Source organism: Phragmites australis, chromosome 9 (genome assembly GCF_958298935.1).
Source record: "Phragmites australis chromosome 9, lpPhrAust1.1, whole genome shotgun sequence".
NCBI lineage: Eukaryota > Viridiplantae > Streptophyta > Magnoliopsida > Poales > Poaceae > Phragmites > Phragmites australis.
This window is the reverse complement of record NC_084929.1, coordinates 1961249-1984398: the sequence shown is the minus strand read 5'-3', so window position 1 is coordinate 1984398 and position 23150 is coordinate 1961249. Positions and strand designations below refer to the sequence as shown.

Below are 23150 nucleotides of genomic sequence, written 5' to 3'. Positions count from 1 at the left end.
TTTTGATTGTTTCTCTCTCCTAATCAACAAATATATTATATTTTAATTATGATAGTTTTTCAATCAAATAACTACTATTCAGAATTTTCATTTTCATTGTCTCGTGGCCAAAACCATATGGCCGGAGTCTCCCATTGCAAATTTTGCCAAAAAATTATGACGCGGCAACGAGAAGATAATTTATCTTGCTATGAATTTAAAACAATTCATAAGTTATCTTTTTTTCGAGGGAAAAAGAAATAACGAGTTTTGCGATTATATAATCACAAAAAAGGACCCAATCTTTTAGCTGGCCAAGGTTTTCCTGCCTGGAATAAGTCTACATAACCCCTCACCTATTGCTAGTTGACTACTTACCTTACAAACCAAGTATTTTCCACCCTCACCTTTTCTAACCCATCTACTTAACCCCTTCACCTGGTTTTGCAGGGCTGTTTCGCCACGCTGGAGCGCTGAGGTGGACAGGTTTTGCTGTGCGGGAAGAGAGAGCGCTTTCCCTCCAGATCTTTTGGCTTATCTGTTCCGTAGCTGCAGTATGAGACATGCAACGCCTATTTGAATGAAAAAAAAGGATGTATCTGTTGTCTATTTGAATGAAAAAAGGATGTACTTGTACTGCACTTTTTGTGTGTGACATGTCACTTATGTTGATAGCAGGGCATACCATGCATACAGATTCTGAACTTAGCATTGACAGCAGGTAAAACCAGCAGCATATATGTCCTGAACTAAGCATATACTTGAACTTAGCCGAACCATTCGTAACCTGTCCTGAACTTAGCATGTTCTAAACTATACATCAAAAGGCATACATGTCCTAAAGTATACAGCAAAATGCTTAGCATTCAGAGTTTGACATGCCATTACAAAAGTTTCAGAAAGATGAGTCCTACATTTCACCATCATTCGCCATCTATTACAGACAAGTCCTGGGTTTCACCATCCATCATACAGTAGCACAAAAGGCAAGTCCTAGAAGACCTGCAATTCTTCAATTGTTGTTAGTTGTCACCAAATAGTAGATGAGCTAGCCTGGAAGTATTGCGTCTTGGAGTCCTCTTCCTGGCCTGCTGATTCTGAACTGGTGCTGCTCGTGGGACCTGATGACTGCTGCTACTCTGTTGTGTGCCTGCAACATATGTATTAGACTTTCTTTCTTTCCTCTTTCTAGTAGCATCCCTTTTGATGTATGCATTTCTCTTATAGCCCGATTCTTTGTTGGAAGGGCATGTTCTTACGTTGTGAGTGGTTTTCTGGCACAATCTACATTTCATCTTGATGACAACCTTGCTGATCTTTGTTCCCTTGGGCTTCTCTTGAGGCTCCCTTGTTCTCTGAGTCTTGGGCCTCCCATGCATCTTCACATAAGCTGGAGGAAGTGGCCTTGGCATGTCAGAAATTGGCCAGCTCTCCTGCCCTTCAACAGGCTACAAACAATGCTCGTATGTCTTCATGTACTCTGTGATTGAGAAACAGCTAGCTATTTGCTCATCCAAATTCCTTGATGCCATGTAAATTGCACTGATAGCATGACAACAGGGCAGACCTGAGAGTTGCCAGTATCTGCAGCTACATGTTTTCTGGTCCAAGTTGACAGTGAACTTCCTCTTGTCCTTCTCCTTGACCTCAAAGCCATCCTGTCCATTCCACAAGACATAGCACTTGCCAGATCTCTCTATGTTGAGCTTCAGCTTCTTGGAGATGTTTGGGCATATTGTCCCCTGCCATTTGTCTGCCTTGGTCCTATTCTCTTGAATTCTTACCATAACTTTGCATCTTATAGCCTAATTCATGGAAATTACTGGTAAGAACCTAGAATCCATGACAGAGTTGTTAAAACTCTCACACATATTGTTATCAACAGAGTCACAGTTGGATCCTAGCTTGAAGAATGCCCTACTCCAGTGCTCAGGTGAAGTGGACACCATGTCCTTGGCTCCTTGAGGTGTGCCTTGAGCCAGCTTTGCTTTGTTGTAGTTGAAGAGCACTCTGCATGATGACTTTGCACACTCCCAGGATTTCCTCTGCAGCTTCTGACCAATGTGCTTCTTCCTTCGATTTGCATAGATGTGCCTTGCGCACATCCTATGATTTGCACTTGGAACTAGCTCAAATACTGCCTTCGACAATCCCTACATTGAGTGAAACTGAACTTAAATACAACTGAAATTGACTTACAACATAAAGCAATGCATACCTTTTGCTGGTCAGAAATGAGTACCCATCCTTCACCTCCACAATTGATGTTGAGGTCTCGTTGCAGTAAACCAAGAAACCAATACCAAGAGTCATATGTTTCCTTCTCAACTAAAGCCCATGCAACAGGGTGCATTTTATTGTTTACTTCCCTTCCTATGGCACATAACAGCTCACCATTGGTGGCACCCTTAAAAAAGCAACCATCTAGCCCAATTACTCTTCTACAACCAGCAAGAAACCCTTTTCTACAAGCATCAAAGCATACATAGAATCTCTGGAATACTTTCTTGTCGACTATCTCAGGATTAAGGGTCACAATCACACTACTACCAGGATTGCTCCTTAATAACTCCATTTGATAATCATACACTTTTGAGTACTCTCCTTTAGTAGAATCCAATGCTTCCTGCAGCACAGGAGCTTTGGCTCTCTTGCACTTTGAAAGTGACACATCACAAAGCATGTCCCTAAGAACTGCCTTCTTGATCAGCTCCACCTTCCATGTGGGATTGTCCTTGATTTCATTGAAGTACTTGTCAGCAATCCTTCTTGATGTGACTAACTTGTTATCCCTCCTAGGTGGGCAGCTGTGGTCATCCACAAATTTGATTACTTTGAACCATTCAGACATGTTTGTCTTTGAACCATGTATCAACCAATTGCATCCTTTCCAAGAACAAATAGCCCTTACCCCCTTTTTCTCATCCTTTGGAAACAGAATGTGCCTGTGTGTTACCAAGCCATACTTCACAATTGCTTTCTTGAACTGCATACTCGATCTGAAAGCCATACCAACTGCAAACACAGGAACTAATGCATTACTGTCATATCTTTTCTTAGTGCTTATCCACCTCTCTGTTTCCCCTTCACTATTCTCCTCATAAGAATAGTCCTCACTGGAGTCAAAATATGGACTCTCATCATCTTGTAAATTGTCAACTTCAGGAACCAATGCATTTGCAGGTACCAATGCTTGGCTCCTACTCTCTTCTAGCTTCTAGGACTCCACCGTCAGGTTCAGGAACTGTTGCATCCTTGTCATCTGCTTCAGCCATCTCAAACTCCCAGCCACTTTCTTCCTTGTCCTCTGGCCCCTCTTCCACTCTAATATCCTCAACATATATATCAGCCACTCCACCGTCACTGATGTGCTGAACCATCACATTACAAGAATTATCGTCAACCAACAATGTCAGCCCATTGCCCAACTCCTTTCCAGGAAACAACCAGTGTAGACGGACGACATCATCAACTGCCATATGATCACTTAGATGCCCTTTGATCTCAGGTAAAGATAGCTTATCCAGCTCTATGTAAGACATCGCAATACGTCCTCCAACATACTGCAATTGAAGCCCCCCCCCCCCCCCAACAAGAATTCCCCTCCATAGTGAAATCTGACCAGAAGAACGTCTAAAGCATCCATGCCTGACAAAGGAAACAAAAAAAAAAGGATTAGTCTAAAAAAAGGAATAAAAAACAAGCAATCTGAATTAAGGTAAAAAAAAACAAAATAATACGTTCTTGGCCACCAAACCACAAAAATCCCCAAACCACGAAATAATCTCGCACATGTATGTTCTTGAACACATCATCGTGGAGGGCGCAGGGCCGGAGCTGTACAGGTAGCGCGCGTATAGGGCGTTGGGTCCGCGACGTGTTCTACACGAGCTCGAGCGGGACAAGGGCCCCTTCTATCTGCTAACCCTAGAATCGCCAAGCCATCAAGCTCTCCAGGAGAAATCAACCGAAAGCGACCATCTTTACCGACTAATCTGCGCAGAATCCCATCAAAACCCCCACCGAGAAAACCCTCCACCTTGCTCGAATCGACCAACAAACAGGGGAAACGCAAAGAGATGGAGTTGCAGCCACTCACCTCGACCTGGCACATCAAGACGATCAGCCGGAAGCCTGCGCGATCATCACGCCGTCGACCTGTCGTCCGCCTCGCCAGAGAGACAGAGGAGAGAAACGGAAGAAGGGGAAAGAACTGGGTGGACTGAGGGGATGAGTCGGCGTTGCATGTCTTACACTGCATCTCCCTTCCCACCCAGCAAAACCTGTCCACCTCAGCGCTCCAGCGTGGCGAAGCCGTAAAGGGATTAAGGGCGTGTTTGTTTGAGCTTCTGCTTTTGAGCTTCTCTGAAAAGCAGTGCTTTTGGCTTTTCTAAAAAGCTGTTTTTGGAAATAGGTTGTTGGCTTCTACAATAAATTTTTGGCTTCTCAGCACATAGCTTCTCAGAGAAGCACATCTCAGCGAGCTTCTCAGCTTTAGTTTATTTTTCTCAGAAACAGGCTTCTGGCTTCTCCAGAAGCCACTTCTCCAGAACCTCATTTGTTCTGGCTTCTGGCTTCTGGCTTCTGCCAGTAGCATAAGCAGTTTCAGAAGCAGCCTAAGTAGACGGGCTAGAAAATGTACGGTGATACTTAAAAATTTATCCTTATAACACTATTGCAGTATCTTTTAATATTATTACAGTATCTTCTATTTTTTTCATCTCTAACAGCTACCCTATTTGCTACCTTCTATTACCCTCCTCCTCATCTAAAACCCACCCACATACGCATGGTACAGTGATACAGCAACTCAACATCTCCTGCAAAAATGCAGCCTTCGTCCGGCAAAGATACTGCCTCCGTATTACTGTAGGGGCAGAGACGGCGTCCATTGGAGATGGATACGGCAAGAAATCGACCAGTATTATTACGGTAGCGCTAGAAAAGGTGCGGATGCAGAGTCCGTTGGAGAAGGACTAAAGCTGAAAAAATATCTGATTTGTAAACAGAGGGGTTAACTAGTCAACTAATAATAATAGAGGAATTATCTAGTTTAAGGTTTGTTTGGTTCGCTGCCGTATTTTATTATATTTTGTTAGATTTTTTAGTTGTTTAAATCTCTATTACAATTTTAATTTGTTATAGTTTATTTGTGGTCTTTAATTTTATCTATCAATAACTAATTTCTTTATCAAATTTTACTCAAGATATAATAAATAATTTATTTGTCACATCTTAAATACGATTATACTAGAGATATGATAATATATAGTGAACCAAACACATCCGTATCATTCCTGCCCCTGCCTACCGGTCCAAACTAGTTCGTCGGTCTCTGGCTCCTCGCCGACGGTCGGGTCATCACAGCCTCCTCCCCCTCGGCTCCGATCAACACCAAAGGGAAAAGCCCCTCTTCCACCAAAGCACATTAGATCGCCCATCCACCGTGAGATATCGCCGGGGCGAGCCATGGCGGCGCCCTTCGCCTACCGCAGCTCCTCCATCGCAACAGTACGTCAGCGCTCCCCTTCCCCTGATGCTGATCGATCGAGAGGGACTGCGTTTCTGATGGTTTTCTCCCTTGCTGTCGCTTCGCTCCGCCGGGGGGGAGGGGGGGGGGGGCGTCGTCGGCCACCTCTGGCGACCACCAGAGCTCGCCAGGGTGGTAGATCCGCCGCCCGGGGGAGGGGGGACTGTGCTTACTCGGTGCGTTCTTGCAAATGAATGCAGGTTAAAATCGAAGATCATGCCGAGGACGGTGGCGCAGAAGCTGATGCTGGGATTCTCAGGAATGCAGATGTGGATCCGCTGCATGGCCGGGTGCAATCCAGAGTGAAGGAGGAGGAGGTGATGTGCTCCTTGTTATATAGTGCTTGTAGAGTGTGGTTTCGTCGTAGAGGCAAAATGCATTAGGGCACACTTGCAGTGAGGGAACAATGTAGGGGTGCCAGTTGCTAGCTGTGCTTGAGTTGTATACTTTTGTGCTTTGCTGTTTCTAGGGAACCAAATTTAACCAATAGGACCTTTGGGCTTTTTTTTTCCGAATTCATTGAATCTGTGGATCTTTCTTCTTAAACAAGCGCCTTTAACTGAATTGGTGGTGACAAAGCGTTCATTTTTAGTTTTGGAAAACTAATAGTATGTCCTGTCATAGCACCAAGTCCGAATTACTTAAATGAATTAAGCTATTTCAAATCTGATTCCTGTTTTGAATGTAGCGTATGTTTAAGATTTTGAATTGCTCTTTAACACCACTAAATCTGAGGTATTGTTTGCTTCTGGTTAGTGAATATTTGGAAGTAACTAGAATGCAAGCTATTAAATTGCAAATAGAACTAGAGATTTATAATATCACTAGGATAGTGTCATTTTGGTGCATTGCTTCTGTTTTAGTAAAGTTATGATACTAATATGATGCGCACTATAGGAAGGTCAACCAAGTTCTTCATCTAGTTATTTAAGATCACAATTTATTGGAATGGGATTTCTATCAAAGCTGGTAGACAAGGTGCTCCAGAAACACGGTATGCCATTTTTTACGACATGTCTTTTCTAATGTGTATAGTGATGTGAAACAATCAGTCAATCACCAATCGCCAAAGCGCTTCGGACATTTTTCCTTGTAATCTACGAATTAATTGCATCTATATCTCATGCAGATGACATTGATTCTGACACCATATTGGAGTCTCTTTTCCTATTCTGTAAGTGCTTTGCCAATTTCATTCTCTGGTTGCTGCTACTGGTACTGATTTTCTCAGTGTTTAACTTTAGCATTAAGTAATCTTGTGTCTTGGAAATGCTTTCCTTCCATAGCTATGATGCACCTAGTTATATTTTGTTGATCTTTATTATACCCTGTGTTGTTGATTCCTTCCCTGATACTATTCCAGTGTCCATTGTGACCCCGATGATGCTACTCTATCCATATTAAGTTTTTGATAGATTGTTGCATATCAGAATAGTCCATAGTGCTCGTGTGTTAGATAGCACAGGTGGAATAATAGCTCTGCATAAATAGTTACCTTGTTACATCTAATTCATTACACAAGTCTACCGTAACAAAAAAGAGTACAAGTCCATTTGGATCTCACTATCCATTGTGACTATACTTTCTAGTTTTTTTTTTGTACATATTTGCAAAGTTGGAAATTTAAAATTTTCTGCATGGATGTTCCAGGCTTCGAACTCATTTTTGTATGCAGTTATTCCTTCATTTTCTGCACTTTTGCGAGTTACTTACTTAACTTTATTTTAAGAAACACCTTGAAGTAATTGGAATGATGTTTTACTTAGCTGGGTTTTGTATCCTTTCATCATCTGATTTGTAGATTTTGATAAGATTTCATTGTCATTGCCATGATAGCCCATGACTTTGTCTTGTGCGTTGGGAAAGAGACATAAGGTATGGACTTGAAGAATCTCTCCTTCCTTTATGTTATAGGCTGTTCAGGAGTCGGGATCTGAATCATCAGATTTTTTGGGAAGTCTCTTTGATTCTGATAACGAAGAAAACAGTTCTCCTTTGGAGTCTAGGAAAGGAATCAACCAAGACATCAAGGTGACCTCTTAGCTCAAGATGCTAATCATTGTCTTACTCGTTTTGAATTCTTTAAACCAATCTTAAGAACATCTATATTTTCAGCCGGAGCTTGATTCTTTCTTAGAAAAGAGGTCGTATTTACTGAGAACAATGAACTTCTCACAGAAAGAAGTTGATTTAGCATTCAACAAACAAGGTATGTACTGCACTCTGTTGTGCAATTGACAATTTCTTTAGGTTGTTGCTCTGTTGCTTTGCTTTCTGGAAAAAACTTAAACAATTGTACTGCAATACTGCCCTGTTAGACTAGAACACTACTGATTAAATACTTTAAAAATATGTATCCATGATATTTTAGGCGTATTTAATAATCCAACATGCTTTTCTTGATATTCAATATGCAATATAGTAATACTCCAGAATATGCTTAATTTCAGGTGAGGAAGCACCATTAGAACAGCTCGTGGACTGCATTGTTATTGCTCAATTAGGTGGATCCTCTGGAGGAATAGAAAATGGTGATGCTACAAATGAGGTTTTTCTTATTGTCTTTTTGTTTAATTCCATGTAGTTAATCTTTTATGTATCGGAATTATCCCCTGAAACATAAAGTAAACTTAGAGTTTGTACTCTCTGAGGGTGTTTCTGAAAGGGTTATAGTTCATACATCCTTCTTTTGAACATTGTGTCCCCTATTCTACAGCTTGTTTTCATGTTGCCTCACCAAATTTTTAGAATTCCCCTGTTGATCTCAGATTATCACATGGTAGGTTCTGGCTTAGAGTCTTGTAAATTGAGATGCTCACTATTTTTCTGCTATTTCTCCTTCAATTGGCTTACATGGCCATGCCTTCCAGTTTTCCACATACATTTACTAGAAATATATCCAGACACTATAGGTAATCATTATGCATACTATATGCTTTTCCTTGATTTCAATACCCATTGAGAAATGACCTGTGAGGATATCAGATATGTAGAAAATGTGTATTATGGTTGCCATTTCTAATATGTTCAATAGCTTTCTTCAACATCTTATTAGATATGATGCTGTCATTTACAAATGTAACATCAAGAATTATAAATGAAATGTGGCATTTTTTCAGGGAAAGGCTGAATCATTGTTTGGTGTAACATCAAGAAGTATCATCAGCTATTGACAGTTTTGGTAAGTCAAGGATTAAAAATTGCTTCCAAATTTGCTCAATGTTTTGATGACATCGTAAAATGTTTTTCCTTGATTTCAATACCCATTGGCAAATGACTGGTGAGGATTTCAGATATGTTAAAAACACGTATTATGGTTGCCGGTTCTAATATGTTTAATAACTTTTTTCAACGCCTTATTAGATATGATGCTGTCACTTACAAATGTAATATCAAGAATTATAAATTAAACATGGCATTTTTTCAGGGAAAGGCTGAATCATTGTAAAATGATTCAAAATTTGCTCAATGTTTTGATGACATCGTAAAATGTTTTAAATGGCACATTTATGCTCATTTCAGGCCAGGGAGCAAAAGTTGAGGAGCTGGCTGACTCCATTTTGGCAAGGCGAATAGCCAATAGCATTGAGCAGAAAGAGGTAATTGAAGTGACATTTGATTCTTACTGTTGTAGGCTTGTATTGGGATTTTTAAAATAATCTCTTGTTGGGCGCCTTGTCCAAAATCGTATATTATATCATAACTTGGTCCAGAATATACAGCTGGCTGCCAGATTCAAATGATTTGTATGGTACTCTGTGTGATGTTCACTGATGTTTTCCTATATTTTGCCTCTTGAATTATTAGAACATGCACATCTGTAACAACTCGTCTCCATGGTCAACAAAACAGTATTCTTTAAGGCAGCTCTTATAGCTTTCGAACATGTTGAAAATTCTCTCAGACAGATGCTTTAGTTTCTAATGTTGGCCTCTTATGTCCTCTTCTATGCAGGTAAAAGTTGAACCTGACTTTCTAGATGAGACAGAAACTGAGTATACAATATACCAGCTCTCATACTCTGCTATGAACTGTTATGATGATGACAATGGCAGAGATAACACAAGGGTTAAAAGGGCTAAGCACATATTTATAGATGATAGAGGGGCCTCCAGTAGTCACTCTAGCAATCCATGGTTTATGGGTCGCTGTGCAGGGATCAATGATATACCTGTCAAAGAAGAACTTCAGGTAATGATACCAGGCTGTCGTGCAAATGTACATGGTGACCTCACTAGACCTCCATATTTCTTCAATGGAAATGTTGTTGAAATTCCGAAAGACACATGGCGTCAACTCTCTCAGTTCTTATACAACGTGGAACCAGAGTTTGTGAACAGTCACTTCTTCTCAGCTCTGATGCGAAAGGAAGGTTACATTCATAACCTTCCAACAGAGAGAAGACATGCTGTGAAGTCACCGATGACCATTGAAGAAGCACTTCCATTCACAAAGCAATGGTGGCCCTCGTGGGATACAAGAAAACATATCCATGTTGTTACTACAGAGGTTGTAGGGATTGTGCAGACATGTGAGAGACTGGGGAGGATGATTAAAGAGTCAAGAGGAGTGCTTTCACAAGATAAGCAGATGCACATAATGCACCAATGCAAGACATCAAACATTATTTGGGTTGGTAAGGATAAGTTAAGCCCTTTAGAGCCACGTCAAGTGGAAAGGATACTGGGCTACCCACATAACCACACAAATTTGTTTGAACTAAATCCACCTGATAGACTTGCTTCCCTGAAATTCACATTTCAGACTGATACTCTGGCCTACCTTTTGTCAGTCCTGAAACACAAGTATCCAGATGGGATGAGAGTGCTATCCATCTACAGTGGAATTGGAGGTGCAGAAGTAACACTCCATCGACTAGGTATTTCTCTGAAGTGTGTAGTATCTGTTGAAGAATCTGACGTGAATAGGAAAATTCTGAGAAGATGGTTGACAAAAACTGAACAAACTGGAGAACTAAGGCAGCTACATGGCATCTGGAAGCTGAAAACACATGTAATTGAAGACTTGATCAGAGAGTTTGGTGGTTTTGACCTGATAATTGGTGGAAACTATAGTTCTTGTAAAGGTGGTATGACGATAAATACAACGATGGGCATGGACAGCAAACTCTTCTATGAATATGCCCGTGTTGTTAAGAGAGTGAGGACAACAGTTGGAGTCCACTGATGACTGACACGGTTATGTGTTGTCTTCCATCTTTGGTGAGATCTCGCTTAGGCAAAATCACCATCAACTTGCCTTGTAGGATGATGTAGCGTCATGTGATTTGTAAATGTAGGATGAAACAAGTAATCTTTGACAAACCTTGGGGCTTCATTACACTTGATGTTTGTCTTAATGCAATGAACTAACTTATCCTTGGTTCTTGTTGGCTGGTCACCTATAGCCTTTGGTGATAATCGTTCTTTGTTGCTCCTTTCAAAGTTGTTACATGGTGCACAAGTGTAGCATCGGAAGTGCAGTGGGTTAATTTTGTTTGCATGTCCATTTCTCCTTAGATCATTTTTAATTGATCAGTAATTCCTACTCATATTTTCATTGATCTGTGCGGATAATTGCAACTTAAACCTTCTCATAGTTGATTTATGCTTAGGATTTCTTAAAACAAATTTCTGCTTAGATTTTCTTTTCATTGCTGTGGTTTCAGTTCAATCGATACTACTATCTCCCCATGAGCAATGTTACTATCTGAACTGATAAGCAAGTTTGCTTACAACCAAGAAAACATCCTCAATTCCGTGTGTATATATATATATATATATATATATATATATATATATATATATATATATATATATATATATATATATATATATATATATATATATATATATATATATATATGTTAAGATGCATTTACTTGCGTGTCTAAAACATCTGACTTTGGAGGTTACAAGAGCCATACAAGATAAGCATCCAACAGATCTCTGGTACAAATGAATGAGTAGCCTCGATCCATATATGTAGGGCCGAGCATTGTCATACAAAGGGTGCATCCTTGCATGGCGCTACAAATCAGGCAAACTGAGTTCATTGCAAACTGATACAAGCACTCAAGGGAACACTCCAACACTCTTCATCTACTTTACAGAACCGTGGATGGATTTGTTACATTGGCAACATTTTTTTCCTTTTTGGGGTGAGGGGGGATGATAATCTCGGACAAAGAATAATCACATACATCATCTATCTTATAACACATAAGGCAATGTCGACCTCCAGTTTCTAATAGACATCAATGTGGTTCTCAACTAATCTTCAATGCCGTCGTCTCACAAATCACCATCCTACAAAGGCACATTGCTTCCGAGCATGCTCAGGGATCAACTTCACCAGGAAGTCCGTCGGCACGCTCTTCAGCTCTGTTTTGATTCCACCAGAGTAGTAACAAAATATTAATTGATCAGGAGTTTTGAGGTTTCTATCGGCACAAGTGAAGTCAGTAGCGCAGGCTTACCGTGGGGCTTGAAGTTAAATAGAGGAGGAAGGAAACGGCCATTTGGTAAGCGGGTGTTTGGATCCCGAAGTTCATCAAAGAATGGATGGATTAATGCTTCCAACTGTAATAAGTAAGCAACTTGCAATGTAAATGGCAGCAACCAAGACTTGTGAAAAACAGTGTTCATGCGATGCAGTGATAACTGGTAGGTAAGTAACGTGTGATCTAAATAATGCTTAAAGTAGAAAAACAACAGTGATAACAGGAAGGAACTAAACTCCGAACAGTATTTTCTCAAATAATGAAGTTGCACTTACAGCAGTGGATCGAAGGTTTGGTGAGTACTGCAGAAGCCTGGACACAAGATCTACTGCTTCAGCAGGCATTCTTTTGTGGAAGATCTGCCACAGAGAGACAGTAATGTTAGATTTCAACCTTAGGGGAAAAGAAGGGAACACTCCAATACATGGTTCCTACCTTGTGCCATGGGTGAGCTTTGATTTGAGGGAATTTAAACTCAGTATAATTTGGATTCATGCACTTAATTTCTTCACGTGTAGGTGTACCTAGAACCTGAGAGAAAAATGACATTAAAGTGGAGAAAAAGCAACTAACAGGCAGAAATTTACTTGGGAGGGAGATAGTAATTTACCTTGATGATTTCAACAAGCTGATCAACACCACTGTCACCAGGGAATAGAGGCTGTTGAAAAGACAGTCAGATTGTAGGCAGATAGCTTCAATAAGCCAGATATTCACACATGGCACATGCAAATTATGTGATCTCTTACCTGTCCTAGAAGGAGTTCAGCAAGTACACAGCCGGCAGACCAAACATCAATGGCCGTTGTGTATTCAGTAGCACCAAATATGAGCCCTGGGGCTCTGTAGTACCTAGAACAGATGTAAGAAATATTCGGCTCTCCTTTTACCTACAGCAGTACAAAAATAATTAGGTACACCGTACACGACAAAATATCAGTGTTCATGTGAATATTGACTGGTTATAATCCTACCAAGACTTTTGCGCTACCAAAGTCACACAATTTCAGCTGATGAGTATGTGGATTCACCTGTTGCAAAAATAATATTGCATCAAATCATCTGAAGCTGCAGTTAGTACTTGATTAAAGATAAAATTCTCCAGTAAGTGTTCAAAAAGCTAGATGATTACTCTAGATATACCAGAAGATTTTGAGGCTTAATGTCCCTGTGGCACACTCCAATGCAGTTATGAATGTACGCCAAAGCTCTACAAATCTGTCAATTACAAGGTTTTACTAATTAAGATTATCATTCGGTAATGATTGAATGTGTTTACGACTCCTAGTGAGTAAGCTTTACCTGATACATATAAAGTTTTGCATATATCAATGGCATGCGTTGGTTCATCTTGTTATAATGTTTAATGACATGATGAGCAGTCTCTGGCACATATTCAAGCAACAAATTGAGGTAAACCTCCTCCTTCTCAGTCTTTGAGAAAAAACAGTGCTTTAGAGACCACATTTGGGTGGTCAAGCACTCGCATTGTTTGCAACTCGCGGTTCTTATATCTCCTGTCTTGAAGAACCTTTTTAATGGCTACAGTCTCACCAGTTTTCAGACACCTTTTTAATGGCTACAGTCTCACCAGTTTCCAGACACTTAGCCTATACAAGATCGTATTGGGGAGCAAAAAAAGTGAAGGAGCCATCAGTCACTATCACAAATATAATACTAAAATCAACAACCGAACAACTCGTGATAATACTAATTTGTCCAGCAACAAACCTGGAAAACAGTTCCGAAGGACCCATGACCTACCACACGCTCGGCCATGTAGCTAATTGTCTGCAGTGCACATATATAACTCAGAAACTCAGTACACAAAACTTGGTTTTGTTATGAGGCAACAGTAAATAGACAAAAAGGACAATTCGCCATGGCACCACTTATATACTTTTCTTTTTAAGATACCTGCTTTGCCTGCCCGTTTCTTCCATCAATACTTGTCACAATAATATGACCAGGCTCCGTCCCGTTGCCATTGACTACTATATCTTCAATGTCCTGCATTGTTTACAAACCAAATACAAACTAATCACCCACCAAAATGCAATAATGATGAACCACTCTAGGGAGAGCAGATTACCTTATCATCCCTTATGCTCATATTGCTCATCTCATTTGGAAGTCGATCTGCATCGCTACTAGAACTTGTGTCATTCTGAAATCCCATGAAAGAACGCACCACGCCTGCTGAGGCCATGCTGTGACAGAATTATCCAATTTGTGGTACAAACTACTATTCAGGGGCTTTCCTAAAGTTGTGATGTACTCGATTCACCTGCAAAGAGCATGATTACGGCAAAGTTAAAAGAAAATGCACGATTGAGTTGCTCAACTCGAGAAAGATAAGGTCCATAAAATGTTTGTTGGAAGCACATTCACTTGCGGACAAGTTACATTGCTAGATAGAGTTGGGTGACTTGACAAGATCGGAACTTTGGGATGCCAATCCTTTCCAAATTGGGGACTCTTTCCCCACCTCAATTCAATTCCCACAATCGACACAGGCATACCATCACTGGCACAAGAAGTGTGATAATTAGAAACTCCAATTTGTAAAAGTTATCCCCTTTACCACGAGGACTTAGCATTTCAGGTTTGATAATTCATGCACAAGATATCCCAGCAAAGTGGGTCGCAGCCGGTAGCTTTCGAAGCTTCTACCCAAGCCACCTCTCCTAGCTAGCTAGGCGTATCAATAATGATCGAAATGAAGCAAAAATGGCATGAAGGGGAACATTATCGATCCGTATCACAAAATTTGTGTCTAAGTTGGCATTTGTTTGGAAGATCAAATCAGTAGAGATATGTTAGAAGACTCGGATTAGGAGAAGTATGCAAGTTGGATTCGGTTAGGACTAAGTTAGAATCAGCGGGAAGAAATAAACGAGTTGTAATCAGATTGGGACTCTGTAAGTTGGCTGGCTATATATAGTTGACAATAGTTATGTAATAAAGATCAAGCAAGCAAGAATAATTAATCTAGTCTCCTCTAATATTCTAAGTCTCTCTCTCATCAATAGTCTAATCTCTCACCCCTAGCAGCCGACGCCACTCGGCTATCCTCCCGACGGATGTTTATCCCTGAAATTGATATTAGAGACCATGTCCTCTGGAGCTGAACTGGAACAATTTAAGGCGCTGCTCGCGGAGCGGGAAGATCTGTTGCTCAAGGAATTTCAGGAGGGCTTCAGTGACATCAAGAATGCGCTGACCAACATCACGCGCGCGGTGAATGGGCTCATGGAACTCATGACGACACTCGAGAAGCTCACGGGCGTGGAAGGCATGCCGATCACAAGTGACACCTCTGCTGCGACTGTGTTGAGCGTGGATACCATCATTGGCACAGACCTACTCGCCAGGTGTTCGACGATATGCCTGGGTGGCAACAACGTCGTTGCCAACACTGCTATTGCGTCGCCACTTATCACCATCACCGCTACCGCGTCGCCACTAGTGGTCATCACCATCGCCAACCACGACGTGCATGGTGTTGTTGCTGCTTCTTCAAGCACGGACACCACCCTCGACATCAAGCCACCCACCAACTTTTCGATGAGATGTTCCGACAACAATAATAAGCTAAGGTATGCGACCAAGCTGGCTGTGCTCTTGACTTCATCAATGACCACCGCGCTGCTGCCGCACCATATGCAGCTTTGCTGTTGGCATCGACACGGACAACGGTGTGGGATATACCTTTTTGTCGATGTGAGGGCTGTTAGGGTGCAACCATGGCCGCCACCCTATAGCTCGATGACGAGCTGTCTCTGAAGGAGGGAGAGATGTTATATGCGGTATTAGGAAAGGAAATGAGAGCACCAACAAGAAAGGAAATAGTGGTGATTGATTAAAGAGATGAGTTAATTTCGTTTTTAGGGAAGAGATAAATTAGTTTGGAAGGTCAAATCAGTAGAGATATGCTAGGAGTCGGATTAGGAGAAGTAGGCAAGTTGGATTCAATTAGGATTGAGTTAGAATCAGCATGAAAGAATAAACGAGTTGTAATCATATTGGGACTATGTAAGTTGGTCGGCTATATATAGCTGGCAATAGCTATGTATTAGGGATCAAACAAGAATAATTAATCTATCTCCTATAATATTATAAGTCTCTCTCATCTATAGTATAATCTCTGACGCCAGGTTATCCTCCAGCGGATGTTTATCCCGTTACGATCTTAGTATCATCTCGTTCCATTCATTCACGCAGACAGAAAAATCAACAGAATGAAGAACCAGACTTGGCACCCCCTCCCCCTGTTTCCAAAATTACATGGAGAAAGGATTGTTAAAGGAGCCACGTTTCAATCCTACTCCTCCCGTTTCGAACCAACCACATGACCAAAAACGCACGCCCACCGTGATACCCCCTCGGTCGATCTCAGAATCGCCACCGCAGCCGCAGAGACCGCGGAGAATCTCACCCAATCGCCGGATCCAAGAAGAAATGCAAGAAACAAGCGCGGCGGGGAGGAGACAGGGGTTTACCGGATCGAGAGAATAGCGTCCGGATCGGTTCGGCACGCGGACACGGGGTGGACAGCTTCTCCCCTCTCCCTCCAACTCCGGCGCGGGCAGGAGGATTGAAGAAGAGAGGGGGCGTAATGGAAGGAGGGAGGAGACGCAGGAGAAAGAGAAGTTATAACGCACAAGAAAATCGCAGGACAGCAAAAAATTATAACTAAAAAAAGATGAATTTTTTTACTGATATTATCATCTTGTTTGTTTGACCGTTGAAAGGTTTCGATCCAGTGGCGCCATGCCACACTCGTTGAAAGGAGGGAGGCTTTTTCTAGAATAAGTATGATAAAGGAGTATATTTAATTTATTTATATGTTATATTATAGTATTAGTATGTTACAAACTAGTTTTTATAGAATGAGTATATAAATTTTTCTATAATGATAAAGAAGTATATCTAATTTATTTACATTGTATATTATAATATGGAGTATGTATTTAAAAGTACAGATTAGTTTATATATATATACGAGGACACATAATTCAGGGGTTGAAGTTGAACTGAACAAATGATTGGGCACAGGCTGTCCTGGTCGGAGCATGGAACCCACTCTGCCTCTTCCTGCCTGCACACAACAAAACAAATCGATTAGATAGAAAAAAGCATAGCATTGTAGGTTAGATAGCAAATACTAGTATATTAGTAGCTACTAGCTAGCCGGTCAACAGACTCATCACTAACCATTTATAAAAATCTTGCAACGACTTTTAGCTCTATTTTCCTTGTTGGTTTATTGTGCCTCGCAATCTATTTCTTCGTTGTGTTGTAAAGCTGTTCGGCGAGTGCATCTACTTACTGATGCTCGGTGATCATGACTGTCTCGAAAAAGGTCTTCATGCACTAGTTGGACATCTTTTCTTTTGTTAAAACCGGGTGACGAATATGCAATTGTTTCTTTTCTAAATGAGCCACCTATACACAGTTACCGGCTGCGGTATTCTCGATCTTTTTAAAACCATATAGGATCAGTTTGAAATGCAGGAATTTCTCACGTACATTTTGTACGAAGCATAACAATCCGTGAAAAAAACAACGTAAATTTCCTTCTGTTTTTTTCTAAAAAAAAAGACAGAACAAGCTAGTGGATGGAGCATGGTATATGGCCAATTTTCTTTATTATGATTGTATGCAGATTGCCTCTGCAGTCTACATGTATAATAAGCAGCGTACGTACTGTATCGTCTACATCAGGTACGAATATGATCTTGTATTATATTGTTAATCTATTCATTAGTACATTACATGAATGATATGGTGCCCGACAGAGTTGAAGAACTTCTAATTATACTAGTACTAACCATCATCTCGATAAACAACACGGAATCTTGAGATGCCAGCGTAACGAACTAGCCTACTACTTACATCATCTAATTTTAATTAAGAGTAAAGTATACCGACGATCTCTAAACTTATCCAAGAGTAGATCTCTATACTCTCAAAATGTAGATTCAGATCGTCAAACTTGCTACATGTGTCATCTAATTTTAATTAAGAGTAAAATACACCGGCCGTCTCTAAATTTATCCAAGAGTGTTATCTAATCTCCGTACTCTCAAATGTAGATTCAGATCCTCAAATTTGCTACATGTATCATTCAAATTCAAAATCTCAAAAATACATCTTTATGCTGATGAGGCATGGCTTAGCATCACATCTCTCTCCACACACCGGTAGCGGTCACGCGGGTATTTTCTATATTTTAGATTTGACACATTTAACAAATTTAAGGATCTGAATTTGCACTTGAGAGTTCAAGGATCCAGACAACACCTCCGGATAAGTTTAGAGACTGCAGAAGCATTTTACTTTTTAATCAAATCTCAGAAAATTAAGAATTTAACAAAAATGAGGAAGCAAGGAAAGAGAAGGAGGAGACCCAGGCCGACATGACAGTGCAGCAGCTATTCATCACCGGCCGGCCGCTCAGGGCCGGCACGACGCTCGTCGACCGGATCAAAAATTCAAAACAGGCGATTAGTCCGGCCAGAAGTACATCTTGTTTAATCTGTCTAATATAACAATTTGTCTGCTAAATGCCATTGTTTTCATACTGGCATGCAGTCCTCAAAGTTCGAACTTTGAAAGGCATGCTATCAACTGTCAGGCAGAGACGAGTTCCACCGGTTCGAATTTTTCAGCTGGGCCTGATGGCTAAAGCTTCGTTTAATTTGTCAGCTGCAGTTGGTGTGTGTGGGGAGAAAATTTGGTTGTGTTTTAAAGTCACCATATTGCAGTGCTTCTGATTTATGCAGTAGGATCCTCGTGTTAGTTGATTCGAATTCGCTTATTTGAATTGTTACACCATCGCTTGCACTGCCTTGACGTACTGAATTTTCAGATCGATTTCCCAGTTTCACCGTCGTTTTGAACACATTTGTTTCGATAACTTCCTATCATTTTGAACAAATTTTACCATATCGTTGTGCACATATAACACGAAGGATCATGCATTCTGAATTCTGATCTCTTTTTTTTTGGTTTTTAATTATATTATTTTTGACCAGCTACTTATTAAGTTATACAAGTAGCTAGCAGCATCTTAGGTATTAATACTTTCACATCAAAAATACTTGACACTTGACAAAGGGGAACATATATATTGGACTTTTGGTGTGTGTGTTTTTCTCAAAGCTGCTCTTTAATGGATTAGGTTGTTAAGGAGTTAGCAAGTAGAATGTGAAAGTGATGGGTTTGACCTAGCTTGTCCTCCTTAAAGCTAGAGAGATTTTCCATATGAATAAAAAAAGTAGCATATGCCATTAAGAATAAGTTGCTGATTATCACGTGAATAAACGAATAGGAAAAGGAAACAGTAGTGAAATGTTCCAAAATGACAGCTGAATTGTTTGTTGCTATTATGTAGACTAAGAATGAGCTTGACTCCAAAATATCAAATTACTTCATTCTAAAGAGTTGGTAATTAGAAAGCTTTTTCCTGGGCCAACTATGGATATATCACTTTTGGGCAGTGTTACCTGGATACCCGTGTTCAAACTTATTTACCGAATCAGACACCCCTAATTTGAGTCGGATTCCGACACCCATGTTGAATTTTGAGTTGTATTTCGCATGTCCAAATTTTCTTTACCAAATCAGACACCCAAGTCTAAGTCGGATTTCGACACACGTATCAGTGTCCAGGTAACATTGCTTTTGGGCTGGACTAGCCTAGCAGTATGGTTTTCCTTTTTTCCTTTATAAACTATTCTTATCCAATTTTATTCATTCGAGCATTCCACAATCCTATCTGCAGTGTCATTTTCTCCATGGTTGTTATATTGCGTTATCAGATGATGTAGATGAAGATTTGCATGAGTTGCTTTCAGGAGGAGCTTGTACCATACAAGGAGGAAACTGAGAACCTGCATGCGTAGCAATAAGACAAAAAAGAAACTAGCTAGTACAAGGCGACTCTAGAAAATTCTTAAAACTCAACACTATTGTTTACGGAGGATATAACTGAGGAAGTATAAATTCTAACCCAACAATACAAATGGCACACACATTCTAGTTAAACAAAATCACAGTTGTCATTACATTGCTCATTTCTAGCTAATAGCTATCTACTCCATGATGAACTCAAACTTGATGCTTTTTTTATCAGAAAATTCAAGCCTACAACTACAAGAGCTACTCCACGGATTCTTCCCCATAATCCAGGCAGAATATCCTAGAAGCTTCCGAATCCAACAGATAAACATCCAGAGGCTTCTTGAATTTGTGAACCCAAACAATACAAGGCCAAAACGAAAATGGCATGCTCTAGTTTGTTTCCTTCCTCCTCCCAATCCACAAAATAGAGCGAGTAGTGCCAATGATAGATCCATAATAAAAATGATTAGGTGTTACAGTCTGACCTGCTAGATGTTTGGATATCGTACTTCGTATATCTTACTTATCAAGCTAAATAGTATCACACAGGCGCTACTATATATAATGAATCACTGTAAAATAAAAATCTAATCGATGTCATATGTACTTATGACACAAGGTGAATCCACCTCTTAGTAGTGCCACGTCTCTGTTTCTCTTTTCTGCAAATGGTCACTGTAAAATAAAAATCTAATTGATGTCACATATACCTTATAACACAAGGTGAATCCACCTCTTAGTAATGCCACGTCTCTGTTTCTCTTTTCTGCAAATGGCTAAAATGAATTGCGATGGCGATGCAGCAGGAGAAACGAAACAGGTAGACCTTTGTAATTGTGCTTGCCGATTTTCTCAGCTAGCCAAAGGGGAAGAGGGCCAAAGGGCATCTTTCCTCCTCGCCGGTCACCCACCACTGGTGATGACTTGTTGCCCTCTCATTGGTCCCAGAAAAAGAAAGAAAAAAGAAGTAAAATATCGTGGATACTGTTTTATGAAAATTACTAATAGCTTTGTTTGGATGAATTTCACTGTTTGCCAAATGATTGTTGCCAAAATATGGCAAATCAAAGTGTAGTATGTTTGGATCCCTGCCCCGCCAATATACTGGCTCATCGACGTGCTTGAGGTGGCGTTTGGATGGCTTTCAATAATCGGCTCGGTATTTTCTCGTCAATTCACTGGCAGAACGCTAACAAAAAATCCATCGCCAAATGTGACCGGCGAGGAGGAATTGTGAATTGTGACTTCAACTCATAATTTAGTTAGATTACTTCAGAGTGAATTGTGAATATGCATGTGCAGAGGATGAGACATATTCACTCCAGGACGTGCAAGAAACACTTAGAGCCTGTTTAGTTCTCTACCTAAGATTTATCATGTCTAAGATTACTGGTATCATAACTATGTAGGCATGTGTTTGATTTATTGCTAATTTTAGGCTTTCAGTTTCATTAGGCCATCTTCAACCTTTTTTTCTTTATTTCGTTCTTTTTCTAATTCTTCTTCTCGTTACTATTTTTTTATTTTCAATAACTTCACTCTGAAGAAATTCGTGAAAGAAAAAAAAGAAAGAATCTCGAAGTGAATAGAATGATAGTGAGAATCCCTAAGTAAAGAAAACTGTCAAGAAAAATCATTTGAACGTTAAAAAGAATAAAAATCTCTTTATGAAAAAAATATAACTCAAAAAAAGATTCCGTTAAAAGATAATCTTTGGCACGGTTTGAGGGTTTAGCACATAGATTTTTGCCGCAAAAACAAGCGCCACACCTTCAAAAGATTCCTAGCTGCTCCGGTTAAAGCCACCTCTCTAATTCGCTCTCTTCTCTGTTTCTCTACGGTGTATCTGTGAGCACGTGACCCTGTTGTACTCTTTTCTCGTAGGACCATGCCATCGGTTCTTTACTTTGTTTGCTCTAATTAACTATCACTCTAATTAACCATACTGAACCTCTTTCCTCTAATGAACTATCACTCTAGACCATGTGAAAGATAATTCTATCATAAGCTATGCTGTTGTTTGGTTCAACATTTTTGCTGAAGCCATCAGTTGGCAAGCACTAACTGAAAAATCTTACAACGAACTTTTTTTCCTTGCATGTGTAACCATAATATCACTTTTTTATTATACTTCTGCATTTTTGTTTATTCAATTAATGACTTCACACTTCTGTCTGTTTTTCCGAACAAATGCTTCATGCTAAGAGAGGCAAATCTCACCATTTTATGATATAAGTGATTTCCTAACCACCCATGTTGCCAACCAAATAGTACCATAATTTTTTGCCAAACACTTATAGAGCCATCCAAACAAATGCCACATAAAATTAGTCACAACTAAATGTAGGTTTGGTTAACAACTGAACAACTTGATTTTGCCATAGAGTTAAGAGAGCAACAGGTGTAGTTAACACCTAAAGTTAAATATGGCAAATTTAATAGCCAACCAAACATATCATTACTTCTACAATCTGCTAATCTTTACCATGTGATCCTCATTCTTTTCCCTCCAAAAGACAGGAATAACCGATAACCAGTGTTTCATTTACAACCGCAGCTACCTGGTTAAAAATGGAAACAGGCACAGAGAAACCTGACGCTTTTTAACACGAGTCAAATTAAATGATGTGAATTACTTACCGTTAAAGAGCACATTTTATCAAACCAAAAAGCATGCCACATGGAGTAGATGAACAGCACCCTCACCTATCATCTATGCAAACCTGAAGCCTAAACATTTTATAAAACTCAAACCTAATTCTACACATTTTATTAATCCAATAAGGCACCGTTTGGCACGGTTTCGGATTCTTAGAAACGTTTTGAATTCAATTTATCTCTAAAAGCGTTTCTATAGTGAGTCAAAATAAATTTGAATAATCATTTAGCTAGTTCAGTATATTCGGATTCCTAATGCGACATTAAGATGGTATGTTAGAAGGGGAGATGATTCTAGTGACAAACACTGTTTTAAGTGATTCTTCAACTAGTAAAAAAAAAAAAAATAGAAACCAAACTATTCGTTTGGCCAGGATTCTATTATTTCTAAGGCCACTTTCAATACTTTATGTACAATATTTTAGACATTAATTAGATAGTTACATATAACAAAAGATGATGTGACAAACAATTAAATAAAAAAAGAGAATACGGTAGTGTCTTCTATAAGACGTTAGTTTGACTTAAAATCAAAAGATGAATATAGCATAAACATGTACTAGGTAGCTTATG

The 23150-nt window shown here is 39.9% G+C and overlaps 2 protein-coding genes and 1 pseudogene across 3 annotated transcripts; 1 reads left to right on the top strand and 2 right to left on the bottom strand.

Moving 5' to 3' along the window:
- Positions 1–719: 719 nt before the first annotated feature.
- Positions 720–3564, bottom strand: LOC133928349 (uncharacterized). 2 transcript variants are annotated; one of them, XM_062374644.1, is made up of 2 exons: positions 2198–3564; positions 720–2132 (listed from the first exon to the last, which is right to left on the bottom strand). In XM_062374644.1, exons 1-2 carry the CDS (start codon positions 2987–2989, stop codon positions 1785–1787), a joined length of 1140 nt encoding a protein of 379 aa, XP_062230628.1. In that variant the 5' UTR covers positions 2990–3564; the 3' UTR covers positions 720–1784. The 2 variants fall into 2 exon arrangements, with proteins under 2 accessions (XP_062230628.1, XP_062230629.1); XM_062374645.1 differs by having other exon boundaries at positions 2222–3564.
- A 1884-nt stretch (positions 3565–5448) lies between these two features.
- On the top strand, positions 5449–10696 carry LOC133929609 (probable inactive DNA (cytosine-5)-methyltransferase DRM3). The gene is made up of 12 exons (XM_062376411.1): positions 5449–5490; positions 5710–5826; positions 6407–6503; positions 6639–6687; positions 7050–7056; positions 7433–7540; positions 7625–7718; positions 7960–8057; positions 8258–8288; positions 8664–8690; positions 9032–9108; positions 9464–10696. Exons 1-12 carry the CDS (start codon positions 5449–5451, stop codon positions 10694–10696), a joined length of 1980 nt encoding a protein of 659 aa, XP_062232395.1.
- Positions 10697–11449: 753 nt separating this feature from the next.
- Positions 11450–14293, bottom strand: LOC133929667 (shaggy-related protein kinase alpha-like; annotated as a pseudogene).
- Positions 14294–23150: the final 8857 nt, after the last annotated feature.

What these genes read in the sequence shown, in the direction of transcription:
- LOC133928349 (XM_062374644.1), bottom strand. Translation starts at nt 2,989, where the DNA reads ATGGCTTTCAGATCGAGTATGCAGTTCAAGAAAGCAATTGTGAAGTAT. An exon ending in TCATTTCTGACCAGCAAAAG is followed by an intron (nt 2,133 to 2,197) that starts GTATGCATTGCT and finishes CACTCAATGTAG; the next exon opens with GGATTGTCGAAGGCAGTATT.
- LOC133929609 (XM_062376411.1), top strand. Translation starts at nt 5,449, where the DNA reads ATGGCGGCGCCCTTCGCCTACCGCAGCTCCTCCATCGCAACA. An exon ending in GCAGCTCCTCCATCGCAACA is followed by an intron (nt 5,491 to 5,709) that starts GTACGTCAGCGC and finishes AAATGAATGCAG; the next exon opens with GTTAAAATCGAAGATCATGC. An exon ending in TGATCTCAGATTATCACATG is followed by an intron (nt 8,289 to 8,663) that starts GTAGGTTCTGGC and finishes TGTAACATCAAG; the next exon opens with AAGTATCATCAGCTATTGAC.